The 24,521-nt window shown below is 50.2% G+C and overlaps 2 protein-coding genes across 25 annotated transcripts; one reads left to right on the top strand and one right to left on the bottom strand.

Moving 5' to 3' along the window:
* The first annotated feature begins 1,680 nt into the window (after positions 1 to 1,680).
* On the top strand, positions 1,681 to 23,202 carry GINS1 (GINS complex subunit 1). 8 transcript variants are annotated; one of them, XM_065058917.1, is made up of 7 exons: positions 1,787 to 1,939; positions 2,019 to 2,083; positions 2,184 to 2,279; positions 2,679 to 2,769; positions 3,291 to 3,407; positions 4,299 to 4,373; positions 4,454 to 4,628. In XM_065058917.1, exons 1-7 carry the CDS (start codon positions 1,865 to 1,867, stop codon positions 4,571 to 4,573), a joined length of 639 nt encoding a protein of 212 aa, XP_064914989.1. In that variant the 5' UTR covers positions 1,787 to 1,864; the 3' UTR covers positions 4,574 to 4,628. The 8 variants fall into 8 exon arrangements, with proteins under 8 accessions (XP_064914994.1, XP_064914995.1, XP_064914989.1 ...); XM_065058918.1 differs by having other exon boundaries at positions 4,446 to 4,628; XM_065058921.1 differs by lacking the exon at positions 4,454 to 4,628 and adding an exon at positions 23,176 to 23,202 and having other exon boundaries at positions 1,788 to 1,939.
* Positions 3,748 to 22,092, bottom strand: LOC102094490 (ninein-like protein). Of its 17 annotated transcripts, none has more exons than XR_010471696.1 (18): positions 21,922 to 22,092; positions 21,522 to 21,658; positions 21,301 to 21,438; positions 21,081 to 21,224; positions 20,863 to 21,001; positions 20,072 to 20,182; positions 19,364 to 19,453; positions 17,468 to 17,564; positions 16,856 to 16,998; positions 15,657 to 15,793; positions 11,627 to 11,734; positions 10,854 to 10,923; positions 9,410 to 9,652; positions 8,281 to 8,493; positions 7,371 to 7,487; positions 7,029 to 7,277; positions 6,372 to 6,558; positions 3,748 to 4,352 (listed from the first exon to the last, which is right to left on the bottom strand). XR_010471696.1 is itself a non-coding variant. In XM_065058899.1 (16 exons), the coding sequence occupies exons 1-16, from the start codon at positions 21,979 to 21,981 to the stop codon at positions 7,089 to 7,091; spliced, it is 2,136 nt and encodes a 711-aa protein (XP_064914971.1). In that variant the 5' UTR covers positions 21,982 to 22,092; the 3' UTR covers positions 6,633 to 7,088. The 17 variants fall into 17 exon arrangements, 7 of the variants coding, with proteins under 7 accessions (XP_064914971.1, XP_064914973.1, XP_064914975.1 ...); XR_010471697.1 differs by having other exon boundaries at positions 7,043 to 7,277; XR_010471699.1 differs by lacking the exon at positions 11,627 to 11,734.
* Positions 23,203 to 24,521: the final 1,319 nt, after the last annotated feature.

Raw genomic sequence — 24,521 nt, 5'->3', positions numbered from 1 at the left:
TGGCTAACAGCAATGTGCTCCCCATCTAGACACCAGTATACCACATACCAGTCGGATACTTTGGAAAGCACTGTTGAAAGAAGCAGTACAAGGTAGGCACAAATCTGTTTCAGTGGTGGCACAAGAGGTGACCCAATACCCCCCTGCAGTGGGGTTCACTAGCTCTGCTGTGTCACCCCGCTTTTTCCCCTCAGACACAGCTATGTCTCTTGGCTGCAGCACCATGCAGCCAATAAACAGATCTGTTTGCAGGACCGACCCCCAGAAGTCCTTCTCCAGCTCTCAGCTGACAGGGGTATTTCTGGGCATTTTCACTTGATGCATAAAATGTAAATTAAAACAGTTGTTGTGAGCATTAAAACACTCTTGCCAGAGCCAGCCACCGTCCCTGCTCAGTCGTACAGGTGCCACATCATCCTAAACACGAGCAGCGTAAATGTTTCAGGCATACGAAACCACACTGAGGTGTCTCACTCGTGGGTAAAAGCCCCCCTGTGCTCTGCCCACTCCTCCAGTATTTGACTATGGCTGCATAACTGTGATGCATGAAACGAGATATTTTTTATCTCTAGTAACCATAGAAACACATGGTCAGGGAAGTAAATGCCTGGAGCAGGACGAGCCATGGTCCAGGGTTATTGATTCCCTTTCTAGGACTTTGAGGGCTAAAAATTTCCTGTCCCATCCAGAAACGCACCTCACTTATTTTATTTTCCCTTCTTTAGCTTTGGCAAGCTTCAGGTTTGAAGGATGCTGCTGGCAAAAGGGAGGTGGACTGGGAAGGACTAGGGTAGTGCAGAGAGACAGCTCTGTGCAGCACCTCAGAGAAGATCAAAAAAAGAGGAATGGTGAAATCAGTTTTGCTACAGGCACCTCTTTTTATTTTTTAAAGAGGGTAAAAATGCTAATTTTTACCTTATCCACTCACGGGCTCTCAGCGTGACCCCTAAAGTGTTGTGGTAACACCTCCCGTTCCTTGCTCTCATTGCTGCTGCTGGAAGGCACCACCTGGAAGTCACAGGCTCAGTCCCAGCAGCAGGAGAGGAAAAGACCCCACGGCTTTTGGTAAGGCCCTCGCAGTATCCCGCCGCTCCCTCAGCCCCGCTCTCCTCATCTCAACCTGCCTCGTCCTTGGGTCTGCTGGCACAGCTCGCACCGCACGAGTGAGTTGCCCCTGCAGGGTGCTGTGTGGCCCCGAGTGTGCACGGGGACATCCCCAGGTGTGCAAAGGGACATCATCGCCGGGCGTGTGAGGGGACATCCCGAGGGATGGGGTGTCCCTGCAGCTGACCTGACCAGGCACGGGTGTGGCCGTGCCCCAAGCCAAGGCTGGGCTGGGCCCCTCCCTTGCTGCTCCTGTCACTCTTGGCCTAGAGGGGCTACCTTGGGGTTGGGGGGCCAACCAAAAAACAGGAAAAGTGAAAATTCAAAATAAGCCTCAAGATTGGGGTGGATGAGTTGGGCTTGTCCTGCCCCGGTGCAGAGCTGGCTCTTCCCGCTGCCCGTGAGGGTCTGCAGGCCGGGGCGCGGCCGCCGGTGCTCGGCCGGGTGCCGAAGGGCGGGGGCGCTGCCGGCCCTGCCTGGGACAGGGGTGCTGAGGGCGGGCTCAGTACCGTGGGGCTCACCGCTGTAAAGCACCGGGTCGGGCCAGTTACGCCCCGCCGCGGTCTTCCCAGGCCAGGGGTGGGAGCCTGCCCTGCCTGTGCCCCCCGTGTTCGCAGACCTGAGGCCGCGCACAGCCCGCTGCACGTAACCCGGCGGGTCGGGCCCGGGGGAGGCACAGCCCCGCCCCCTCGCGTCGCGAGGCCCCGCCGCCGCTCTCTATTGGCTGCGGAGCGGCCGCGTTTCCCGCGCGCGCGGCGGCATGGCGGGGGAGCGGGCGGCGGGGCTGGTGCGGGAGCTGCACCGCGCTGCCGGCGGGCACCTGCCGCCCTTCCGGGTGAGCGGGGCTGCGGGGCCGGGGCGGCGGGACGGGCCCAGGGGCGGCCTGCTCTCGCTGACCGTGCCCGGTATTGCAGGTGGAGGAGCTGCGGCAGGCGCTGGAAGAGATGCGGGCGCTGTACGAGCAGAACCAGGCGGACGTGTGAGTGTCGCGGCCAGTCCCGGGACGGCGCGTCCCGCAGAGCCCTGGCAGTGCCCACCAGCCGCCCCGCATCTCTGTAACGCGGCTCTTCCTCTGCCAGATCCGAAGCGAAGGCGGGACGGACGGACTTGATTTTCCTCATCCGGTTTCGGCACTGCTGCCTGCTCCGAAACCAGCGCTGCATCCTGGCCTACCTGTGAGTGCCGCGGGGGCTGCCGGGGCCCCGGAGCGCAGGTTCATCCCCGCCGGCACAGGGAGGGTCCCCAAACACTGGTCGGTGGGACTCCAGGCCCAGGAGAGTGGTTCCCCAGTGAGGTGCATTTAGCAGGGCAGCAGCGGGGCTGGCTCCCTTGGTGTTCATTGCTGGTACCACTGAACGCCACCACAAAGACAAGGGCCTGTTTCCTCCATGTCTTTAAAAGTTTCAGTCACTGGCTAGGCCAAAAATCTCATATTTTAAAGGAAGGAGGGTGGAATGACCCAAGTTTATCCTCTCTGAGAGCAGGCTGGGGCATCAGTGTTGCCCGGGGATACTGCCAGCGCTCACATCAGCAAAGATGCTGAGTTTGCCCCTTCTTCTTTTTTCTTTCCCCAGGTACGACCGGTTGCTGCGGATCCGAGCACTAAGGTGGGAGTATGGCAGTGTCCTGCCAAACACCATCCAGTTCCACATGTCAGCTGAGGAAGTGAGTCAGCCTTGCCCTAAACTCTTGCCCTCTTTCAGCATACTCCTCCTGATGGATTATCTATTTAGTAGTCAAAATAGGGTAGACTAGTGTTCCCTGACTACGAACATGACAGTGTGCCTTCCTGTAAATACTGATTTGTTCATTCATTGTCTATGAGTAGAACCCTAAAAGGATAATGACTGAAACTGACACTTGGTGCTTTTAAGGATCAGGTGGTCTTCACTAGATCAGCCTTGTAGCCAGCAGACCTAGGTCTTCACACACTGCTTTCAAATGCTACCTCAAGACCAATGTACAGAGCTGCTAACATTAGCAACATGTGTCCTACCCTGAATCCAGATTGCTCCACCTCTGGGACAGTTTTTCCCTTTAGAACAGCTTGCATTCACCTTTGACTGGCATGACCCTGCTTGGGAACAGTGGTCCGACAGCACAAATAAAGATCTCGCTCACTGGGGTCCTGTCTTTCAGCACTGGCTGTTCAGCTTTGCCTGAGCGATCACTGTTAATGTCTGCAGGTGGAGTGGTTCAGTCGCTACAAAAAGTCTCTGGCTACCTACATGAGGTCAGTAGGAGGAGAGGAGGGGTTGGACCTTACACAGGACATAAAACCTCCTAAAAGCCTGTATATCGAAGTAAGTACAAATCGGCTGTTTCTGTCTGTGAACAAACATTTTGCCCAACCATCTTTTTTTAGAGAATTTCACCCCAATCCCAAAATAGAAGGTCATTGAGCAAAGCCTTCAAGAGCACCAAACCTTCTACAAGCTCCTGCATTTTATTCCTTATACTCTGCCTGCCACTGTTTTACTTCCTCTTGTACTGAGGGCTCCAAGTAGGGTGAAAGATGGCATTTCTAGTCCACAGGGAACTGGTGTGGTGGGGTGATTGATATGAATCCCAGAGAGAAGTTTTTGCAGCATTTTGCAGAAACTTAACAAACCCTCAGATCAACTAGAAACCTTGTTCCTCACGTTAAGGATTGTTAACTAGTTTTCTTTGTTGTTATTTTAAATGGATTCTGATAGTTGAGACTATAAATCATTTTATACAATTGATACAACAAAGCAAGAGAAATCAGAGCCTGTAGCCAAAGTGCTCTGTTCTGATGTTCTCTTTAAAAGAACACATAATGGCAATCAGCCTGCTCGTTAACACAGTTAGAGTGTTAACAGATTGTCATTTTCTGGTATGTGGGGGTGGAGGTTCTCCTGGAAGTGCTGCTGCTGTTCCCCAGGCCCTGTCTCTCGTGCTGCTCTTCCTCTAGTCTCTGTGGAGGACTGGGCTGATCTGCTCACTGGTGCTTCTTGCTCCAGACAGAGGCAGGAAGAGAACGTCAGGGAGAGTCCACAGACTGTGGGATCAGTGCGGTTCTGCATTTCCAGGTCTGCTCTATATTAAGGCTCCTGCAGGCGGGTAGGAATGTGTCCATACTTAGAGTTGTAGGGCACATGTTGTAAGTCAGCAGTGATATCTAGTTTTCTATGGGAGATCTGATGATCTGAAAGCTGCATTTTTCATTGTAGGTGCGGTGTTTAAGAGACTATGGAGAATTTGAGATCGATGATGGTACCACTGTCCTGTTGAAGAAGAATAGCCAGGTACTTGTGTCAAGAGTGTGGTCTGTTCTCTTTCTTCCTTTCTCTCCCATGACATCCCTCTGCTTATCCCAGTTTTGCAGCACATCACAGGTCCTGCCTGTAAAGCTCCTTGCACACATTGCAAACTGTCTGCATGGCTCAGGACTGCAGTTCAGCTCTGCCTGATCTCATACCAGGATGCAGCAGACAAACAGAGCTAGTTGTGTGCAGCAACAAATCTAGTCTGCCTGGGTTTCAAGGAAGATTTTTGTTTCTGTGCAGCATTTTTTACCCCGCTGGAAATGTGAGCAGCTAATCCGACAAGGAGTCCTCGAGCACATCCTGTCCTAAGTGTGCAGGATGGACAACCCTTGCTTGGTGGCCTGCCCACAACAGGGACTGAACTCCTCAGCTTTTCTGCAGTGGACACCCTGCCCACTCTTAATGGCCTTTGATACCTGACATGAAGATCAGCCCTCAGTTTATAAAGTATGCAAACCACACTGGCCAGCTCTTCATGACCAAAGGATGCATACTGGTAATGTAGTCATCCTGGGAATCCAGCATAGTGGGAGGCGAGGGGTGGGGAAGGGGCATTATTCAAGCCCCACAGCTACAAGTAGGTTTTGTGAATTCCTTTTTGTTTAGAGAAGTTTTTTCACACTGTGCATGTGCGACTAAAAGACCAACAGGCTGGGCTCTGGAAGGCAGGAGAGCTCTATGGTTGCAAAATAAAGAACTGCTTCAGCCTTCAATTTAATGTTTTTCAGGAGTTAATGTTGTGTCCATTAAACACGCTGACCTGGCTCTCTGATCCAACCCATCCTGACCCTGCAGGGTAATAATCAACTGGTTATTTAGGTGTCTCAGTGGAGCTGCTCTTCCAAGTGTCAGACAAGGGTGCGTGAGCTTCTTTCTAGGATTAGACATGAAGCCTTGTCTCCTACCAGAGGCCTGTAAATGTTGTTTCTCAAGGTGCTGAGTGAATGAGCATTGCAATCTCAATCATGAGCCTGGCCAGGGTTGCTCCCAGCACATTTGGGCTGTGCCTCTGTCCCTGTATGAAGAGCCTCCTTCCCAGCAGAGGTCTGGCAGGGCATAGGGAACATTTGGAGTAGGGGTGGGAAAGGGAGGAAAGGGTTTTAAGGATTCCAGTTAGCACAAAACTAGAGCAAAGCTGAAGAGCTGCTCTCCTTGTTTGCTTTTTCTAATAGAGCTGTTCACTCTTGAGTAGTGGCTGAGAGATAACACATCCAAAAATATAAGTCCTAGGTAAGACTAGAGGTTTGTCTAGCCCCTCTCTCTGACAGGAGCCAAAAAGCAAATACTTACAGAAGAATAGAAGAACAGGATAAATGCCTGAGGTGCTACTACATTGCTCTCCCAGCCAAGGAAACTCCCTGCCTTAGCCCACACCCTCTGAGGGGCTTCCCTCATGGCCCTTGTCAAGGGACCCCAAGGCAAAGAAACAGGAGCCTCAGCTGCCTTCCAGCAGGACAGAAAAAGCATGTTTAGAACAAAGAGCCATCTCCTGTCACAGTCCCAGAGCAGGGAACCCCTCTGCCCTGGCAGGCTGGGACTTAAAAGGCAGTGGCTAAGTTTTAGCTCATAGCCAATTTATCTCCTTTTATTCTTGAACCAATGACAGCTTAAGCCCTCTTCTTAGTGGTGACTTTGTCCAGCTTCTGCTTTGCTACCCTGATCCCATCAGGCTTATCTAGTGTCTCTTGTGCAGTAGTCTCCAGAGCCCCCAAAATCCTAGGAGTCCTTTCACAGCTAATGGCAACCATAGCCCCCATGTAAACACCCTCTGCTCTGCACAGAGCAAGGCAGGGACACTGTGACAATGATGCATCCTCCATGCAGAGGGTAACACCCTGGGTAAATAGATAAATTGAGTATTTGCTGGTGTGAATGCTTGGTTTTGTGGCCTTTTAGATAACCTATTTTGGCAAGAGCAGTACTCACTGCCAGTGTGTGAAGGCCAACAAGGAAGGCAAGATGACACAGTTCACTTACCATGCGTCCTGATCTCCTTTGAAGAAGTGCAGTGCTGAATAGGGATCACCAGTGCTGCCCCAAGGCCTTGGAGGCTCTTCCCTCAGCCCATCCTGCTCATCGCAGGTGCAACAATCTGGCAACAGGTTGGTTTGGATCCTAGGCTCAGGCTTTAGGAGAGCCAAAGTCTCCTAGAGCCCAGAAGGAACTGTAGGGAATAAAAATTCAGCAACAGCTGGGGTAGGCTACTGAAATACAGAGCAGACAGGAGATGGCAGGAAGTGCTGTAGTATCGCAAACATTTTAATGCCACAATGCAGCTTTCCTGCTTGGAGTGAGCTTGATGCAAGAAAAGGCAAGTCCTCCTGCCCTGGCATTCTAGCCATAAGTGTGGCCCCATCAGCAACCCTCACAGGGAGGGAACATCCACACCACCAACAACCATGCTGCCAGAGCGCGTAAAGCTCCTGTGGGATGGCTGCCCTGAGACACACCTGAGTTACAACAGCACACTGCCACTGAGAAAGGCACCAAAGCTGGTGCTTTCTGTAGGACAATTCAGCTGTCCACAGAACTAATTTCCTTAAAGGACTCTGGTTTCTCTGTTTTCTACTTTCTACCCAGGAAAATCCTGGCAAACCCAAGGAGGATGAGGCTGATTTCCCAACCCAGCCATACCTTCCCTTCCGCACCTGACAAACCCCAGAAAAGGACAGGGTTGCCACAGTGGGTGCCCCATCACCCACTCAGGGATGCTGGTGTGATTTTTCTGATGAGCTGCTTCAGAGCTGCAGCTTGTTCCTCTAACACCTGGTTCTTCTCCTCAGTGCTCTTCTGCTTCAGCTCAGCTGCCTGCAGCGCCATTGCAAACCCCCTCTTCTCCTCACAGAGGTCTTTGATGAGCAGTTTATTCCTGGAGAGTTGGGCCTACAGCAGGGACAGGAGGTGTAAGGTATAGCATTCCCACGCAGGGGCCCCAGCCAGGCAGGGACACACACCACTAACCCCTCTTGCACTCACCTGGGCATCTTTGAGCTGAGTCGCTTTCTCTACTAGCGCAGCTTCAGCACTACTCAGATTCTGCTCCAGCCCCTCTGCCTGCTCCACAGCCGCCTGCAGCAGATGCTCATGTTCCTCCTGTAGCAGGCAACAAAACCTAACGTTGGGTTGTCCCAGCACTCACATGGCCCCTGGCAATCCTGGACCATGCATTTCTCCAGGGCTCTGCTTACATTCCCTGAACGAGAGCAGGGGGAATCAGCAGAGGTGATGCAGGATGCAAAGAGCAGTGAGACAAGTTTCTAGAGCAGTACAACCTTGACTACGTCAGCACCAACCATTAAGACAAGGCACATAATTCCCAGCAATGTCTTCTATAAAAACAAGCCAATGGCCTCCCCTCTCTCAGCCATGTCCATAAAAACCCAGGGAGAGACATAGTTTCCTTGGCTGCAGTTTTTGTATCAGCTCATTTTAATTCCTTAGGTTATAATTTGCTCCATCTTCATCCAGGTTAGTTCAATTGAATCACAGTATCCTGAAACAAAGGACATACTCGCAAAAGCCCAACACCTTCTTGCCCAGTCCCCTAGAGATAAAACCAGCCCACTATGTGCAGGCTACATCTCCACAGAAAGGGCTCAAACTTTCTTTCCCCAGCCTGAGACAACACTGTCTCCCTGGATAACTCCTGTTCCTCTAGGCAGAAGGTCTGGGGTAGGTGGATTAAAGCGGGGAGAGCAGGACAGTGACTGGGTTAATGAGGAATGAAAATTTCACCTGAAGAAGATCAAGTGCATTTGCCACAGGGGTGCTTGATATATAACATCTTATGTCCAAACCTCTGGTGGCTTTGACCACAGCTACCTTCCAGGCTGGAAGTGCTCCCTCCCTGGCACTGCTGACTGAGTTCCTGCAGTTCCCTGCTTACCTGAGTCCTTGCCAGCTGCCTGCACATCTGCTCAGCCTGCTGGTGGAGGTTTTCCTGGAGCTTCTGGGCCTTGCACTGTTCCTCTCTCAAGCTTGTCTGCAGCTGCTCAAACTGTTTCTTTGGCACCATGTTGTTCATCTGGGCCTTGGCCTCCTGCAACTGCAGAGCATGCAGAGCCTGGGTCCTGCTCAGGCTTGCTTTGGCTTCTAAGAGCTGTAACACAAAGACCAACAGCTGGTTACAGCTTTGTGCCAGCAATGGGACAGGCCCAGGGTGTGCTGCGGATGATGGGAGAGATTAGGAAACACCCTCAGCCCCCACCTTGGCTCTCACACCAGCACAGCTACAGCAGGAGCTGCTGGAGGGATCCTCCAGGAGGGAGTTCTAGCACCAATGGCCACAATGGCAGAAATCAGAGGTGGCTGTTCACCTGGATTTGGTCTTAGATACATCCCAGGCAAGCTGGGCTTCAATCCCTGCCTCTACTACATGTCCTCTGCCTCCTGCCACCAGCAAAGGGCAAACCTGGTACTGGGAAGCTGGTCTGTCCAGCTTTGCCCTAGGGCTACCTACAGCTGTACCTAGAGCCAGTCCCTGAGTCTGTCCCCAGGGTACAAGGCAGGAGAAGGATAATAACACATTTGGATGTTCCTCATATTGGCTTTTCTCTCTCTTTTTGATCCTTGTTCTCCTGCTCCTATCACCTAATTTCCCTCCCCTCAGACACGGCCTGCTTGGCCCCTGTCATTCCTGCTCAGCCCCTACTTGACCCTGCCACTCTACTGCTCCTCTGCCAGCTGAGCTATGGGGAACCATACACAGCGCCTGGCACTCCTGCATGAGCCACCTCCACTCAGCCTCCATCTCCTCTGCCCAGCCAGCCTGCACAAGACAAGGACAAAGGAGACACCACAAGGGCAGCTGCAAGCAAGGACCTATCCCAAACTCCTCCTGAACTGTCTTCAGACATATCTGAGCAGGAGAGCAAATCAGTTGTCCTCCACAAAGAGGAAAAGGACAGTCTTTTCTGGCTGGGGAAGGTTCCAATACAACCCCAATCAGGGCAATACCAACTTCACAGGGACCACTCAGCAGCCTGCCACCTTGCCACTAACTTAATAATACCCACCTTCTTCTGCGAGGCCTTGAGCTGCTGTTGGAGCATCTCCATCTCCATCCAACATGCTGCATGCTGCTGGTGGTGCTCCAGCCTTGCGGCAATCTCTGTTCCTCGTAGCTGCTCAGCCTCTGCAAGCCTTTGGCTCCGCAGCCAGACAGTGCCAGGGCCAGTGCAGTGGCCAGCCTTGTGTTCAGCCAGTTCACGGCTCAGCTTGACATCCAGGTGGGAGATCTCGCCCTTGCTCTTCTCACTCTGGAAAAGGTTGAAAAAAAAAAAAAAAAACCAAACCCAAACAACAAAACATTTAATGCACAGAGGTTTGGGATGGGAAGAGAGACAACAGAAACATAACCTGTTCCACAGTATTCCTGCTGGGTTCCCACTCAGAACACCGCTGTCGCTGCAGGGCCTTGCGGGCACTCAGGACAAGTGCCCTTGTTTCCCAGCCTGACCAAATCCCAGTGTCTGGGTTCAGGCACTGTTTTATTGGGTAAGAAAACCCACACAGATAGGAGGTCACTAGGGAATGCAGGGGAGAGAGGGATCGGGCAGCGGGGCAACTGTGCAGATGTGTAACAAATATTAAGATTGGTAAGAATAGAGTATGAATGGAAATATGTCTCTGTGCACATGTGAAAACAACAGATGAAGGAGCAGATAAGGGCTGAAAGAACGGCCTACATCACCCCTAAATGGTACCATGCCCCAGACATTTCTCCTAGGACACCATGCCCAGCAGCAATGCTGAGCAAGGTGCAGTTTTTGGTCCATGCTCTGACCAGACCACAGCACAGGTCAGCAGAAAACCTGCATCTAACAGCCAGGTGGCAACACACCCCAAATCCAATTCCCCTGCTAGCCTCCCAGGAAATGGGAAACCAACACAGCTTTCCTCCAGAGGAAGAAAAGCAGACAATGGGCAGCAGGTTTGTGGCTGAAAGAAGCTGAAGCCAGTAAGGGCCAGCAAAGGCCACCCTGCTGCAGCCGATGGCTCCAAAGAGTACAAAAGACACATCCAAAAATCAGAGGGTGGTTCCCAGTCATGAGGAATCCCAAGGACAAGGTGAAGAATTAACAGCCTGCAACCCTCGTCCATGTTGCATACAAGCAATCCTGGCCAGGCCTTGTGTCCACACATGTCCAAGAGCTTGTGAGCATGTGGTTTTGAGACTGGGAGTGAGCAAAGTGTCTGGGAGAAAGACTGCAACTACACAAAGTCAACCACATTAGAGATTTTGCAGTAACATCCATCTTCCCTTCTGTAAGACCTCAACTAGCTTTTGTCACACAAATTTTCCCTACTTGACAAGGTATAAAATGAAGCTGGTTCTTCAAAGCAAGGCTGGGTTTGAATGTTTGAAACAAACATTCCTGTTCCTCTCTATAAGCACGTGCAGTTTCTGTCCTCCTAAATCCCTTAACCAAGAGCCTGTTAGTGTTAACGGCTTCTTACCGATGCTGTTAATTCTCCTATTTCAGCCAGCTCCCCCACCTTCTCTCCGCTGAACTCGCTCACATGTTTCCTGTCAGGGAGAAGGGTACGATCAGCTTCAGGCCAGAGAGCAGCAAACCACAGCCCCCTAGGGAAAGGCCCCATTTTGGGGAGCCACACAGCTGGTTTTGGCCTGCAACAAGATGCCAAAACAGATACAGTCCTGAATTGATTCAGGAGCGGGTCAGGCGTCTCTGCGCCAACAGGTGACTCAGCCCAGACCAGGGCAGACAGCTGGGGACATCCAAAGTCCTCCAGTATTGTCAGAGGCCTAAAAAGCAGGGGATGAAGAACAGTGGGAGAACCAGCTTAGCAGACTGTTTGTGACCATCTGCACCAGAAACCTAGCTCTCTTTGGATTTATGGCTCAGTGGGTGACCCCAATACCTATCTCAAGCTTCCCAAAGCAGCAGCAGGCTACTGGCCAAAAGGTCTGTGGAGCAAAGAAGCCCATCCTTTCCTCCCTCAGCATGCCCATCCCCACAGTCTTCCCCAAATCCAGCTCCAGACCCTGTGCTCTGGCCTGCCCAAGCCTTTGTCTGGCCAAGCCTGCCCCAGCATTGGCTGTCTTTGCAGGGAGTGAAGGGTGTGAGAGTTCTGGCTTGCTCAGAAACAAGAAAATAAAAGGCAGGTGAGCCAGCTAGATTTTGGTAAATGCACCTGAGTGGCTGTTCCTTTTACTCGCACTAGCTATCCACCATTTGCCAGCCTCCCACAGCTGGCTCCTCTCTTACTCATCGTGTTTGCTGCCCTTCTCCTTTGCCTGCCTCAGCTCTCGCTGGAGTCTCCCAAGTTGACTTTTCAGCAAGCTGTTCTCCTCCAGCAGCTGGCACAGCTCTCCCCTGCAGGAAGACACAGCACAGTGAGAAAACCATGTGGTAAGGAATGGACTGCCTTAGCTTATTGAATTATTGGGTATACTGCTTATGTAGAATTTACTTAGCATAAGTAAGTTTGCTTAGCATAACTTCTGCAAGCTGTGAACCTTTGAACTTTCTGCTTTGTTAAGTAAAAAATACCACAGAGTCTTCAAGCTAGAAGATAAGGGGAGTTGTGTCCTTTGAGATAAGTAAAGGAACAGAACTGCAACTAGCAGAATAATGTTTTGGCAGTTACCAAGAACTTATTTTCTCCAGCTGCAGGTGCAAAATAGCAACTGAAGGTCAGAACTTTAATTGACAGCCCACCTGACAAAAATGAAGAGATACAATGAGGAATGCGGAGACCCCAGACTCTAATTTTACAAGTGGCCCAGAGTGATGCATGGGGGTGGGGGCTTGAATTGTGGGAGTATAATCATCCAAGTTTTTTCCTGCTGAGGGTCTCTCTTCAGGAGGGACACAGCTCAAGCTGCTCTATGCAGTATCTTGTGAATAAATTACTTATTTTAGAAGAATTTCTGGAATCCATGCTCGAGCCTCTGCTATGGGAAACCTAGGGAAAAGGAACTTCTCTAATACATGCAAAAGCCCAGTTTGCTCTTGGCATTCCACACTGGCTCCCTGCTCCATTCCTGCTTGGTTTTCAAAGACAGCAAGAACTAAAGAAATCTGAGAAACAACCATCCAACAACTCACACAAAACATGTGGGGACAATCAACAGTCCTGGTAGAGAAGAATCAGGTCTTCAAGGGAAGGGAAATAAAGGGGAACAAGGGCAAACAGCATCAGACCCTGAATTTCTGTGGCTTTCAGCTGGCTGAAATTATTTTGTAAGCCTGCAAAGAAGTGGAAACAAAGTGATTTGGCTCATCAAGACACACCAGTACTTCACTACAGGATAACCAGGTGGTGAGCCCAACCCATCAACTGCAATAGAGCCACATCTGGAGAAGTCAGCTTGCTTGAGGCCTCTGTGATTTTACTGTGCTGGCTACAACAGCTACGACCCCAAATCCAAGGCAGCCTCTCTGCCTCATTATCCTTCCATTCCCACTGGTACTCCCAGTCTCCCATGAGTCAACGAATACTGGCACTTGTGGGAAGGAAGCTCAGTTTTGTGTTGAACAGACGGACCTATCCAATAGCTACTGCTAAACCCTAGGTCCTCACAGGACTCAACTGCCTCAGGTAAGAGCACAAAGGAACAGACTGTCCATCCTGGTGGGGAGGACAGTATTGCAATTTGTGGCACTGCATGGGCAAGGCAGAGGAGCTGAATGGGGAAGTTCCTCCTTTCCAAACAAGCGAGAGGACTAGTGCCTGGGCTCTATGGTGTTTGCTCCCCTTGCTTGGCAGAACACTCACAGCAGCTGCTTTCAGAGTCAGTTTTACATCAGGATTCACATGCTGAGCTTCCTGTGGCATCTCTGACGCCCACGTGCAGCTGTACAAGGCAGAGGAGACCAATGCGTAGTCAGCTTCAGCCATGTGAGCACATCCCAGTTCTCTGACCACACTCCCACAGTTAGTAAAAGACAAGCAGGGGACAGCATGACAGAACGTAGCTACTGTTAGAGTGTCAAGAGAAAACACAGCTGCTGCTAGAGTGTCTTGGACCATCATGTTGTTAAGCAGCCTTGTGTTTCACAAGGCATCTGCTTTTCTTGCAGCAGCAGCACTGTGTTGTTAGTTCTACAAACTGCCTTTGTGCTCAAACCTGCAAATCTCTTGAGTTCTGGGTTCATTTTTTAGCCAGTACGTGACATATTTGAGCTGCATCAGTTCCAGTTTTACCCTGTCCCTTTCCATATCCAGCTCCATTTTGACAGCCTGAATGTCATGTTTCTTCCTACGCTGCTGTGCCACTCTGTCTCCCAGGGCTTTTTTTCCCTTCTTCTTGTCCTCCAGATCAAGTCTGTCTCTGTCCTGACATGATGCTGTGTCTGCTGTCTGCAGGCAAACCATTTAACTTTACTCTCTCTGCATCCTTCCCAAGCACATCCCCTTGTCTATCAAGATTTCATTTTTCACTGACCAATGCTTTCAGCTTTGGCTCCAGCAGAGCAGACCATTCACTGCAACAGATGTCTGCACAGGTTCATCAATTACACAATTTTTCATTTATTCTCTGTTTCTTCGGTGCTGAGGTTGCAGCAGATCTTGGTCTACCTGCTCATCTGAGTCTTGGCAACCTGCTCCCTTCCCTTGAGATGGCAGTTCTTCAGACACTTTTTTCCCTTCCAACACCAGAGCCCTTGGCCCCACAATCTCTGCATTATTCCCATTTCATCCTGGTGGGTTTTTTTCTCTTTTTCTTCTCAACAGCCAGCATCTCACACATCATGACTTGTTCCCTCTTAACCTTCTCTTCCAACTTTATCTGCCTCTTTTTCCACAGAGGGACCGTGTCCTTTTACTTCCGCTGCTTCCTCTCCCAGGCATGCTGCTCTTGAAAGTCTCCACTTGGAGCCTTTATCATTGGGAAAACACCTCCTCCCACATCAGTGCTGCTGCAACAAAGCCTTACAGCTGTCCTCACGCTGGCATTCACTGCATAACAACTCTTGATTCCGCTCAGTCCCTGCAACTTTCCTAAAGATAAAAACCATTTTGGTGACCTGGATTTGATAACACAGCTTGTAAACCTCAGCCAGCCTCAGAACATACTTTTGCTGGAGAGGTAATGCAAAGTTTTCTTTTGGTTACAAAGTCAAGGCAATCACTTAAATATTACAGAAAGTTCCCACACCATTTCACACATCTCAAAGACTCATCCATCAGATGTTTTCCAACAACTCTGAAAGCTCCCCACTACAGCCAGTCCCTCTACCATTCACCAGAGATGGTGGTAACATATCTCAAATGCCTTGTATTCCTGTTATTTGAGTTTATTCCCCTGGTCTGCCATAGACTTCGGCCAAGTCACATCCTTCCTCCCACACCTACCACATATCTCAGCTTCTCAGCCCTAAAACTGAGATAATGACCCAGCAAAATCCTCTGTTTGCATACAGCCATAAGGGACTCTACTCTACTCCTGAAGGGAGTCATAGCAGGGAAGAGGCAGAAGGAAAGCCTGAGGGCAGTGGTTGGGTGTGCTGGGAAGCAGGAGGGGGAAAGCATGGACAGGCAACAGTTTCCTGTCCAATTCCTCTCCAGTCTCCTCTGCAAGGCCATTCTGGTCTCTGGGGAGAGTGCACAACTGGCTCCACAAGCACAGGAAGAGACGATAAACAGCCATTTAGCAACAGCCTTACTCTCCCATAAGCCAGTCTTTTTTGGCTATACAGAGAAATTTAAGCCATTTTTTGCTGCTTTTACAACAGAAGGTTGTGATGATCTAGCAAGTGGAGCCAGGTTTGCTGAAGGACCATGAGAGAGATAATAAGAAAACACTGAAGAAAGCTCTCATTTCTCCCACTGTTTTGAGATACAATCTTTGCTGAGCACTGTCTCTGACATAAGCTTGTAGAACATGCAGGGAAACTTAAAGTCTTCATATAAAACCACTCAAATAAGGGGAGTTTATACATCTTACCTCAAACGTCTGCAGCCCTGCAGTGCTGCCCAGATTTTCTTCCAAACTAAAGCAGCTCTCCAGCCCTATGAGAAATCAGCCCAACCTACTCTGGTATGAGCAGGGGATGCACGATAAGTTTCCTGCTTAGCCCCAGAGAGAGACTGGTGCCAGACCTCAGGTTGTCTCTGTTCCTGGGCTGCATCCTCAGCTCTTATCTTTGCTGGTCCAGCTGCTGCCCTGGATGGCAGAAGTCTTCAATGTGCTGTTGTCCCACCCCAGCCTGCTCCATCTCAAACCTCCCCCCCAGCTCCAGGCTCCATACACATTTTTGCTCCTTCAGGCTATCAATTAAAACCCAGTACTTGGCAACTGTTTCTTCCAGGTCTCTCTTCTGGTCTTCCATCTTGCGTGTCTCAGCCTTGAAGCTTTCCTCGCTGTCCTTACTCTCTCTCTCAAAGTTTTTCCTCATTAACTCGATTTCTTCCTCATAATAGTTTATCTGTTGGGATGAGACAGGATTTGGATATTAGCACCATGCTCCTGAGAGCTCCCCTCTGTTCCAATAACTCTGACTCAGATCAACCTACTGGTCACTCTCAACAGGCAGTTCTGGTCCCTACTGAACTTAAAGCAATAATCAGTCTCACACATCAGTCTCTAATAAGCAGATATCAGTGGGTCCCAGCTCTTCACAGCAAGCAGTGCAGCTCTCCCCTTCCTCCTTGTTTGCAAGGGACCCCAGAGAGATGGGAGAGGCCAGGGCATCATCCACCGCTGTTCCTCATATCCTTCCTCCACTCCACAGAGTGGTCCCTTGTCCTAGATGTGGTGATGAGTAGCTGCTGCCCCCCACAACTCCCCTGTAAATTATGCTAAGAGCTCCAAGATTTGATGAGCACAAATGCAAGACTGTGAAGCAGGCAGAAGATCTGCAAGCAGCTTTGTGCTCCTTGAACTATTCCTCGCCTGTGTGACAGTTTAGGATTTACTCTTGCAGTGCAGTGGAAACCAAACCAGCATTCCTGACCTCTCAGTTCAGCAGCAAAAGGGAGAGTAAAGGTGAAAATTGAAGCCTCTCGCATGAGCACTCACTGCTGTCTAAAAGGAGGGCTGGGCTCACACTGTCCCTTTAGACCAAGTAGATTTAAAGTGTGCTGCAAGCCCAGGGAGACAGGGCTCCGATACCTCCCTATGCCTCCAGGAGACACCTGGCTGCTTCTCCTCTTGGTCCTGTTGCTGGTTTTACTACAATAGCAACACTGATCAGAATTAATCTCTGGTTCCCCATAAGGAGCAAGACCCACACGAACATTTTACAAGCTGACAGAGATTTTCACAAAGCCTTTGCCAGCCAGCGAGAGCTCCAAACCCTCATACCAGCTAAGATGGGCTGGGGAAGGACATGCAATAACCCCAGCAGAGAAAGAAGGTACCACCCTGCTCCCCAGCTTGAACTCTCCAGAAAGCCTCCCAGAACAGATGCCCCATCAGCCATGCTGTAGTAGGGTGCTTACCAAACACTGGTACCACGAAGGCAGGACATCTCCCCCCACCCCCTCACCTTGGTTTCCAGCTGCACCTTCAGGTCACAGAGCTGCTCTTGGAGCTGCTCCATTGGGAGTGACATCTCTGTGCACACAGAAGTGGGAACCAGAGGGCAGGGAGAGCGGCACACTGGCAGAGAGGAGCCCTCTGAGGACAGGCCTACAAGACACAACAGGATGGCTGCAGCTTCATCCAGTCAAGTCCATATAGCCCCAAAAGATGGAGATCCCACACCTATTTGGCAACTACCCCAGTGCTGCATCACCCCTCTGGGCCAGGAGTTTTTTCCTAATGCTCAAAATTAATCTCCCAATCCACCATTTGGGGCTACTTCCTCTCTGTTTCCTCAACAACCTCAAAAGTGAAAATCTTCCTGTTCATTCCCAGCTGCCTAGTCCACAGGTCACCATCACTCGCTTTCAAGATGGAAGAGCCTCCTTTCCTCCATGTCCCTCCTTCTCACCACCCAACATGCCCTTCCTTCCTTTCCATGGCTGCATAGTACCAGAACTGGCAGCAAGAGCTCAGGCACAACGAGCTGACCCATATTCCCATGGGAACTCTGATCTGGAGGGAACCCTGTGGTTGCTGAGAAGACGGACAGACACTGAACCCTCCTGCATTTTACCTCCTGCTGGCAGCCCTCGCACAGCCCTGCTCTCTTGTAGCTGGAGACGCAGCCCTTCCAGCTCCCTTTGCAGCACTCTGTTCTGGTTCCACAGCACCTGAAGCAGAGACTGGTCATGATGCAGCTACAAAGCTCACCAGGGCTGCAGGGGGCTGAGCGTCCACAGCTCCCAGCAGCCATGTGTACTCAGGATCTCTTGCAGCATGAAGAGCAGAGCCTGCTCTCCAGCACAGTCAAAGAATAAGGCATTTTCTTCCCACACAAGCAGAGATGAGAGATTTTGGAAGAGCCAAAGAAGAAATACAAGCCCAGAATACCATGACCACCACCACTAGACACCATAACGCACAAAAAGCCACAAGCAACTGCCCCTGCATGCAAAAGCACACAATACCAGGGGTTTTTGCAGACACCTTGGAGGTTTGAACCTCCTGAGATGCCTCCTGACCTAAGTACAACTATTGCTAGGGACCAACACACAAGAAACACTATTATCTCCGTACAATCCCTCACACAGCCCAGAGGTTTGCATTTACATTTTGAGGATGCTCCTGTGAATCTCTGGGCTAGCCAACAAGCACTGCTGTATGCAGATAAAGCAACAGCAGGATTTATGGTGAAGCAAGCTCCACAGGGCTCTGGAAAGGAACATCTCCAGATTGCAGAGGAATAAAGCGAGGTGAGGAGGTACTGATCCCATGGGAAGTACAGCATGAGGCACGTCCTGCCTCAGAGGCAAGCACAGGAGTTTATCCCATCTCAGTGCCAACATCAGCCCGGAGCAGGGAGTTCTATGGCTGGTGTTGCTTATTTGCTGTGAGCCACCACATCAGTGCAATGAGCCACTTCCATGCAGGTGTCATGAGCTGGGCAACTGCGTGTTTCACTTCACACCCTTCAGTCCACACCAGAAGCAACGGCATACAAGGCATCCTGCCTCCCTCTGGACTGTCCACTTCGAGCAGACATCAGTTTATATCGCAGCACCAAGCATCTTCAACCCTCTGGTGCCACCTGCAGCAATGCTGCGCCAGAAAGTGCTCTGGCATGTTTGCCTCCAAGTACAAGAAGGGCTATTTGCTGCATCCGTGAAACAGTGTTGCTTAAAATGCATGTTTCAGTCCCTGCTGAGAGGATTAGATAAGTCATTGTCTCTACTCAGCGGTGTTCACCAGCCACACACGGCACATGGAAACAAACAGGCAATGCGATGAGCACAGAACTCAGGAGCCAAGGCACAGAGCACGCAGCAACACACAACAAGCAAGACACACAAGTCACTTAAAAATGAGAGAAGGGAAACAGGCTGTGCTCACGTCCCGGAGAGCCCAAAGGCCTGGACAGGAGCACAGCACCCTGCAAGATGTACAACACACACAACACCAATGCCTGGACCACACACACACTAGGTACCTGGACATGCTCACCTTGACTCTCTAGCAGAGTCCAGCAGCAACAAGTTTTTTAGAGGTTGTTAAAGTGGGGGCAAGAAGGAGGAAGGGAAAAGCAAAAAGAATTCAGCTAGTAACATGCTTTCCAAAGAAGAATGCAACAGAGCCCAGAGTGGCCTGTCCTTATACACAGAGCTACATGGTTCCCAAACAAAATAGCCTGTGGCTACAGGGTGCCAGGAAGGGAAGAATTTATAAACCACCCCTACTCCTCCCTGCCAGTATCCCAGCAAGGGAACCAACTGCAGAAGCAAGGAGACAGGTTGCTTTACTGGGGGCACAACTGTGTCCTGCCAAAGGACACTGAGCAAGGCAAGAGGGATCACCCCTCTGTGCTCTGATCAGGACTGCCTCCTTCCTCTCCACCAGGACAAAGTGCCCAAGAGATGAGCCAGTGAGAGCTGTACTTCCACAACAGCATCGCTGGAGAGCTGCCCACCCGTACCTGGCACTGCCGCTCGTACTCCAGGACAATCTCGGCAAAGAGCTCACTCTGGTTCGGGAGCTCTGGGCTGTGGGGCTCCACCTGACGCAGCTGCACAAGCAGAGGGAAACACTTCTCAGCAAGGAAATCATCACCTCTCCAAACGGAGAGGCAAAAGCTCTACTAAATCACCGGAGTCATGGTGCTACACCCACAGATTCAATGGAAGGGTTCCTATTGACACCTGCAGGATGGGTCAGATGCAGAAAGAGGAGGAAAAACATTTTTCTTCATGTGTGAGAGACACCAAACTACAGGCGTGCTAGCTTTCCCAAACTAGCTAACCAGATCACAGGCTCATGTCTTTCCCCAGATCCATTTTACCAGGTGCCTAAGTGGAGTGGAAGACACTAAAACTAACCTTTTACTTCAATACTTGTGAAAAAGAAAGCTTTACTTTTCTGGAAACCAGATTCTAAAGTTCTCACTTGCAGACTGTAGATTCATAGAATTTTCTATAATTGCAAACTTTTCTCATCCTTTTTTTTTCAAACTTTGAAAGGCCTAAATTAAAAGCCAGTACTTTTCCTTTCCAGGAGAGTTCAAAGGGGGTGGAACCAGACCAACTGAACCAAAATTAAAAAAAAAAAAATCACAGAAAAGGTTCAATTTTTTTTTATGGGTTCCTGAGAAGTTCATGTTTAACCATAACAGAGAAAGAAAGGCTACCTTGTCCTTCACAATGCAGTTGAGATCCTTCTGCAGCTGCAAAACCAGCTTCTCAGAGGCCGCCAGTTTCTCAGCCATGTCCGCAACCTTGTTTTTCAGCTCTGTGTTCTCCTGCAAACAAAAGGGAGAAGATTCTCTTGATGTTGTGGGTCCTCGCATGACAGCATGAGTTCATCAGCCATGGGCCTTTATCAGGAAGCTGTAAAACAACTGGCTCATCAGCATGCCAAATGCAGCACAGCTCGCAGGAGACCCTGCTTTGGACAACCATGCTGCTAATAGACACCACAGGGGCTGGGGTTTGACTCATGTCTCCAAAGGACAGATGTAGGAGTGGGTTTTGCAGAATCAGAGCTAGGCAGCCCCACAGGCTCATCTCTACCTCTGCTTCACAAAACTATGGTTTCCCTCACAGCCAACAAAGGCAGCAAGGCCTGAGCTATCTCTGTCTGTACTTCTACACTGAACAGCACTGGGAAAATTCCAGGCACGCGGACACCACCATCTCTGTTTTTGGAATGGTCCCCGGCACAATTTTACCCGCAGCCACCAAGTGTTCAGGTGTAACCAAGGGCCAAACTGTTCAGAACAGACAACATGGGGGTTTAATAATGTCAAGGCAAGGGAACAGGCTCTTTATTTAATTTAATAGTATGGATGTGGCTGATGATTTTTCTGCATAGAACTCCTGTCCTTCCCAGCAAGAGTGACACAAACCATCCATCTTTGCTACCACCTCTGCTTTGCCTCCTCTGAAGTGAAAATTTCTCATCCAGGGCAGTTTTACTTACCCTCACTGTGTGGTTCAGTCCCCCTTGCAGGAAGTCCTCTTTGCCCTGAAGAAACTGCGTACTGGCCTCCAGTGTTGCTTGGTGTTTGATTGCTTGCTGCAAAAGCAGCTCTTTTGCCTCTGTTTCTGCCTGAGCATCCCTGTGAAAGAGAAGCAACATGGCTGGGGCACCCAGCTCGTGTTCTCAGATGGCCATGTGTTCCAGACACCCCCTCTCACCAGGCACAAAGCAGGAGATGAAAGCTTAGTTGGAGGGATGCTGGGACTGTGGGGAGAGGCTGGGGAGAGGGGCAGGTGGGATCTTCAGGGACTTCTCTGCCACTGACACAATGGCAAATCACGTGGGAGATTCTTAAAGGGAGACTGGGACAGGAGAAAGATGCTGTGGGCACCCACAGGAAAACCACTTTCCCTGCCCCACCAAAAGGACCTCTCCTACTTGAGCTTGCTCTGGGTGTGCTCGAGAGCGACGTAGAGCTCATCCAACTCCCTGTCAAGCTCTAGGCAGTGTCTCTCCACTTTCTCCAAGTCCAGCCTTGCCTTGTCCCTCTCCCTGGCAATCTGCCTGACCTGGATCCTGCAGGCACAGCAAGCAGCACATTAAGAGACATCTCACGCATCCCACAGAAGGGCCCACCGCACAGGGAGCAGTACCCTTACCTGAGGCACTGCAGTTTGTGACTGTAGGAGGTGATGGCTGCATGCTGAAGCCCACTCCTGGGAACCATGACTGTGTTGTCCAAAGCTGCAGGCAGCTCTGCCAGGTTCACCTGCTCCTCTGTGCTGCCACTCAGCCTCTGCAAGCACAGTGCAGACTGAAATCACTTTCTCCCTCTTCTAACAGTTCCAAGAGCACTTCTGTTGCTATACCATCTGACCCCCTGCCAGTCTTTCAGAGATCCACTCCCATCTCATAGACAGGCTTAGGTCACACCCACCCCAGATTTGCCCCAGCCCTGGGGTGGCCACACTCTGCCACCTCATCATGAACCTGACCACAAGTGCTTCTTCCACTCCAGACAGCTGCTTGCTGAAAGGCCTTGCTGCTCACTTCACTCACCACTACACAAGGCAGTACCAGAGACCTTGAGGATCTACTCAAAGTTCTCCCAGGGCTCATACGGCAATGACAAGTTTGGCAAATCTAGTGCCATTCAATGCTGGAGAATAGATGTGGGCCCACATAGCTCAGGCAGAAGGATCAACTGCTTCCCTGTGCACGCTCCTCTGACACTGTGGAAAAAAGCAGTGGAGGTGAGTCAGTGGGTTAAAACTGGCAGAGAAAAACTGACAGCTTTCCATATTGAAAGGAAACTCCAGGGATCCCTTCAATGTTGGAGAACATTCTAAAAACAACACCAAGCTGCCAGGAAGATGATGTTCTGAGCTGCCTCTAAGGAGCAGGATGACAGGCACAGACCATGCACTTTGGTCTCCCTACTAACCCATGAAAATTCAGTATCCACAGAAAGAACAACGTGGAAAGTTATATAGCATCAGAGGGTCTAGTGAAAACTGTCATATGGGGACTGTCATCCCACATTTTGTTTGATCTAGAAGTTAAAATTGGGCTGAGGCCAGCTTCAAAGGTAAATGAGATTCAGCCAAGCTGAACCAAAAAGCAGAAGCCAGAAAGCTGATACAGAACTGGTAATGTCTCCAAGAGTACCAATTTCACACCGGGTTTGGAGGGAGCCTATCCTCAGAGAACTGTTACCTCAAAGTCTTAAGCAAAAAGAACTTGAAACAATTACTTTTTTCTTATTTTTCTTTTTTGGAGTTGTTTTACTCAGGATCCTGGATGGAGCTGTCCTGGCTGTCAGAGTAATCAGCTATTCACTTCTAACTTAATGCATTAAAGCACAGTTACTTCAAAAACATTTGCAAATGCCTTGTCAGTCCTTGGAATTAAAAGCACTAAGGAAAAAGGAGTATTTCACATCAAACAAAAAAAAATGTGCATGAAGCTTGCTTCATGCACTTGTTAAACCACAGCAGCACTAAAAAAGGGACATCCTGAGTCACAAGAGGTGCAGACATGTCAGTGGTTCTGAAGCCAATGAACTGGGGTGCTCTTTTTCTTCTGCTAGGATATGCATCCCTCTCTCTCCTGTAAAAAGATGAGGCCCGGCAGCCCTCTCTTTTTCTGTATTACCATCCTACTCTACCTGCACAGGGTTTGCTCCTACTCAGGCAGCTCCCAAGGGAGCCTTTTGGTCACCAAGCAGTGGGTGAAGTCCAGATCACAACCAAACAGTGACTGACAAGTAGAAAGCCAGGATCCTTTTTACAAAGAAATCTTTCTGCCTTTCAGCTCAGCCCATGAAGTTATGACAGTCTTGGCTGCTTGAGAGACATTGACGTACCCTGGAAAAAGGTGGTCATGTGGCTGAACAAGCCAAACTGCAACCCCAAAGCTCACTCTTCCATCTCCATCCTTCTCCAGTTTAGTGAATAAATCTTTGAGCTCCTAAAAAATGAATACAGGGAAACTCACCAGCTGCAGGAGCACAGCTCAAAGCATCCAAACAGCTTCTTAAAATAAATCCACCTTTTTTACAGTGCAAATAGAACACAATTAAAAAACTTTTCTTGAAAACTAAAATGTTGCTCTATTTCCAGGCACACACAAAGAAACAAACTCCTCTCCACAAAGTCTGAAATGTGAGTTCGAGTAGTGGATGCGGACAGGTATAAAAGCCACTTGAATCCTGCTTCAGGTTTGGGAGAGAAGGAGAGATCCCATGCCTAATCTGGGACCCTGAAGAGATACAGTTACTAGCCCAGATGCCTCCAGAGTTCCCTTCCCACCTAACCCTGACTCAGTCAGGCACTACAGACCAGGTTCTCTCCATGAGAAGTCATCTGTGTCTCCAAGGAAATGCAGCCATGCTGGAGTATTCCAGCTCAGGACCAGATCCTGTGGTCAAGGAAAAGCCAAGCTTACTTTTGATAGTCATGTCCTTTGACTCTACAGATTCACTGCCCAGAACACACTGCCTACCCCTCTCTCTATAAGCCAGCCCCCAGCCTTTCCCTGCTCACCTCCTTCAGCTAAATGCTGGCTGAGGAAAGCCTTCCCCTCCTGCACCTGCCTCCTCTGGGTGGGCCTGGGCATGAGCCTCAGCCACATCCAAGGAAGGGCTGGGCACCTGCCAGGAGCTGCAGGCTAGGTCAGGCTTCTGCATAAAAACACAGCACACATCAGCCATCCTAAAAACAGCCTCCTCACAACTATTTGTGTAAAAAGAACTGTAAGGACCAAGCCCCCTGTATCTGTATTCACCCCTGTAAGGACAAAGAGTGCAGCAAATTTCACCGACACAACAAGGATGCCTGGGAACCAAGCAGCATGGCTGCCCTGTCATAAACTCGAAGCAGGCCTGCTAGCACCATGCCACACTCCTACACTCCCCCACAAATCCCAGAGGATCCGCACCGTGTCCTCTTCTTTTGGCTTCCTAATACATTACACACAGGGAGAAGGAAGGCATCATACCTTGTGCCTCCAGCGTTGCGTTCACAAGAGCTTGTTTGCCTTCAGGTTCTATAACAAGAAAAATGAGGAAAGAGGACCAGTCACAGCCTGCCTCAGGGCAAGGGTCACACACCCCAAACCTGCTGGCTCCACTCAGACTTGCAGCTCTTGACATACTTGCT

Source organism: Columba livia, chromosome 3, assembly GCF_036013475.1.
Source record: "Columba livia isolate bColLiv1 breed racing homer chromosome 3, bColLiv1.pat.W.v2, whole genome shotgun sequence".
NCBI classification, from domain to species: domain Eukaryota; kingdom Metazoa; phylum Chordata; class Aves; order Columbiformes; family Columbidae; genus Columba; species Columba livia.
The sequence above is the reverse complement of the archived record's forward strand: the minus strand, read 5'-3'. Positions and strand labels throughout refer to the sequence as shown.

What these genes read in the sequence shown, in the direction of transcription:
- GINS1 (XM_065058917.1), top strand. Translation starts at nt 1,865, where the DNA reads ATGGCGGGGGAGCGGGCGGCGGGGCTGGTGCGGGAGCTGCACCGCGCT. An exon ending in GGCACCTGCCGCCCTTCCGG is followed by an intron (nt 1,940 to 2,018) that starts GTGAGCGGGGCT and finishes CCGGTATTGCAG; the next exon opens with GTGGAGGAGCTGCGGCAGGC. An exon ending in GAGCAGAACCAGGCGGACGT is followed by an intron (nt 2,084 to 2,183) that starts GTGAGTGTCGCG and finishes TTCCTCTGCCAG; the next exon opens with ATCCGAAGCGAAGGCGGGAC.
- LOC102094490 (XM_065058899.1), bottom strand. Translation starts at nt 21,981, where the DNA reads ATGAGCCCTGGGAGAACTTTGAGTAGATCCTCAAGGTCTCTGGTACTG. An exon ending in CACACCCAGAGCAAGCTCAA is followed by an intron (nt 21,225 to 21,300) that starts GTAGGAGAGGTC and finishes CTCCTGTCCCAG; the next exon opens with TCTCCCTTTAAGAATCTCCC. An exon ending in ACTGCATTGTGAAGGACAAG is followed by an intron (nt 19,454 to 20,071) that starts GTAGCCTTTCTT and finishes CTGCTTGTGCAG; the next exon opens with CTGCGTCAGGTGGAGCCCCA.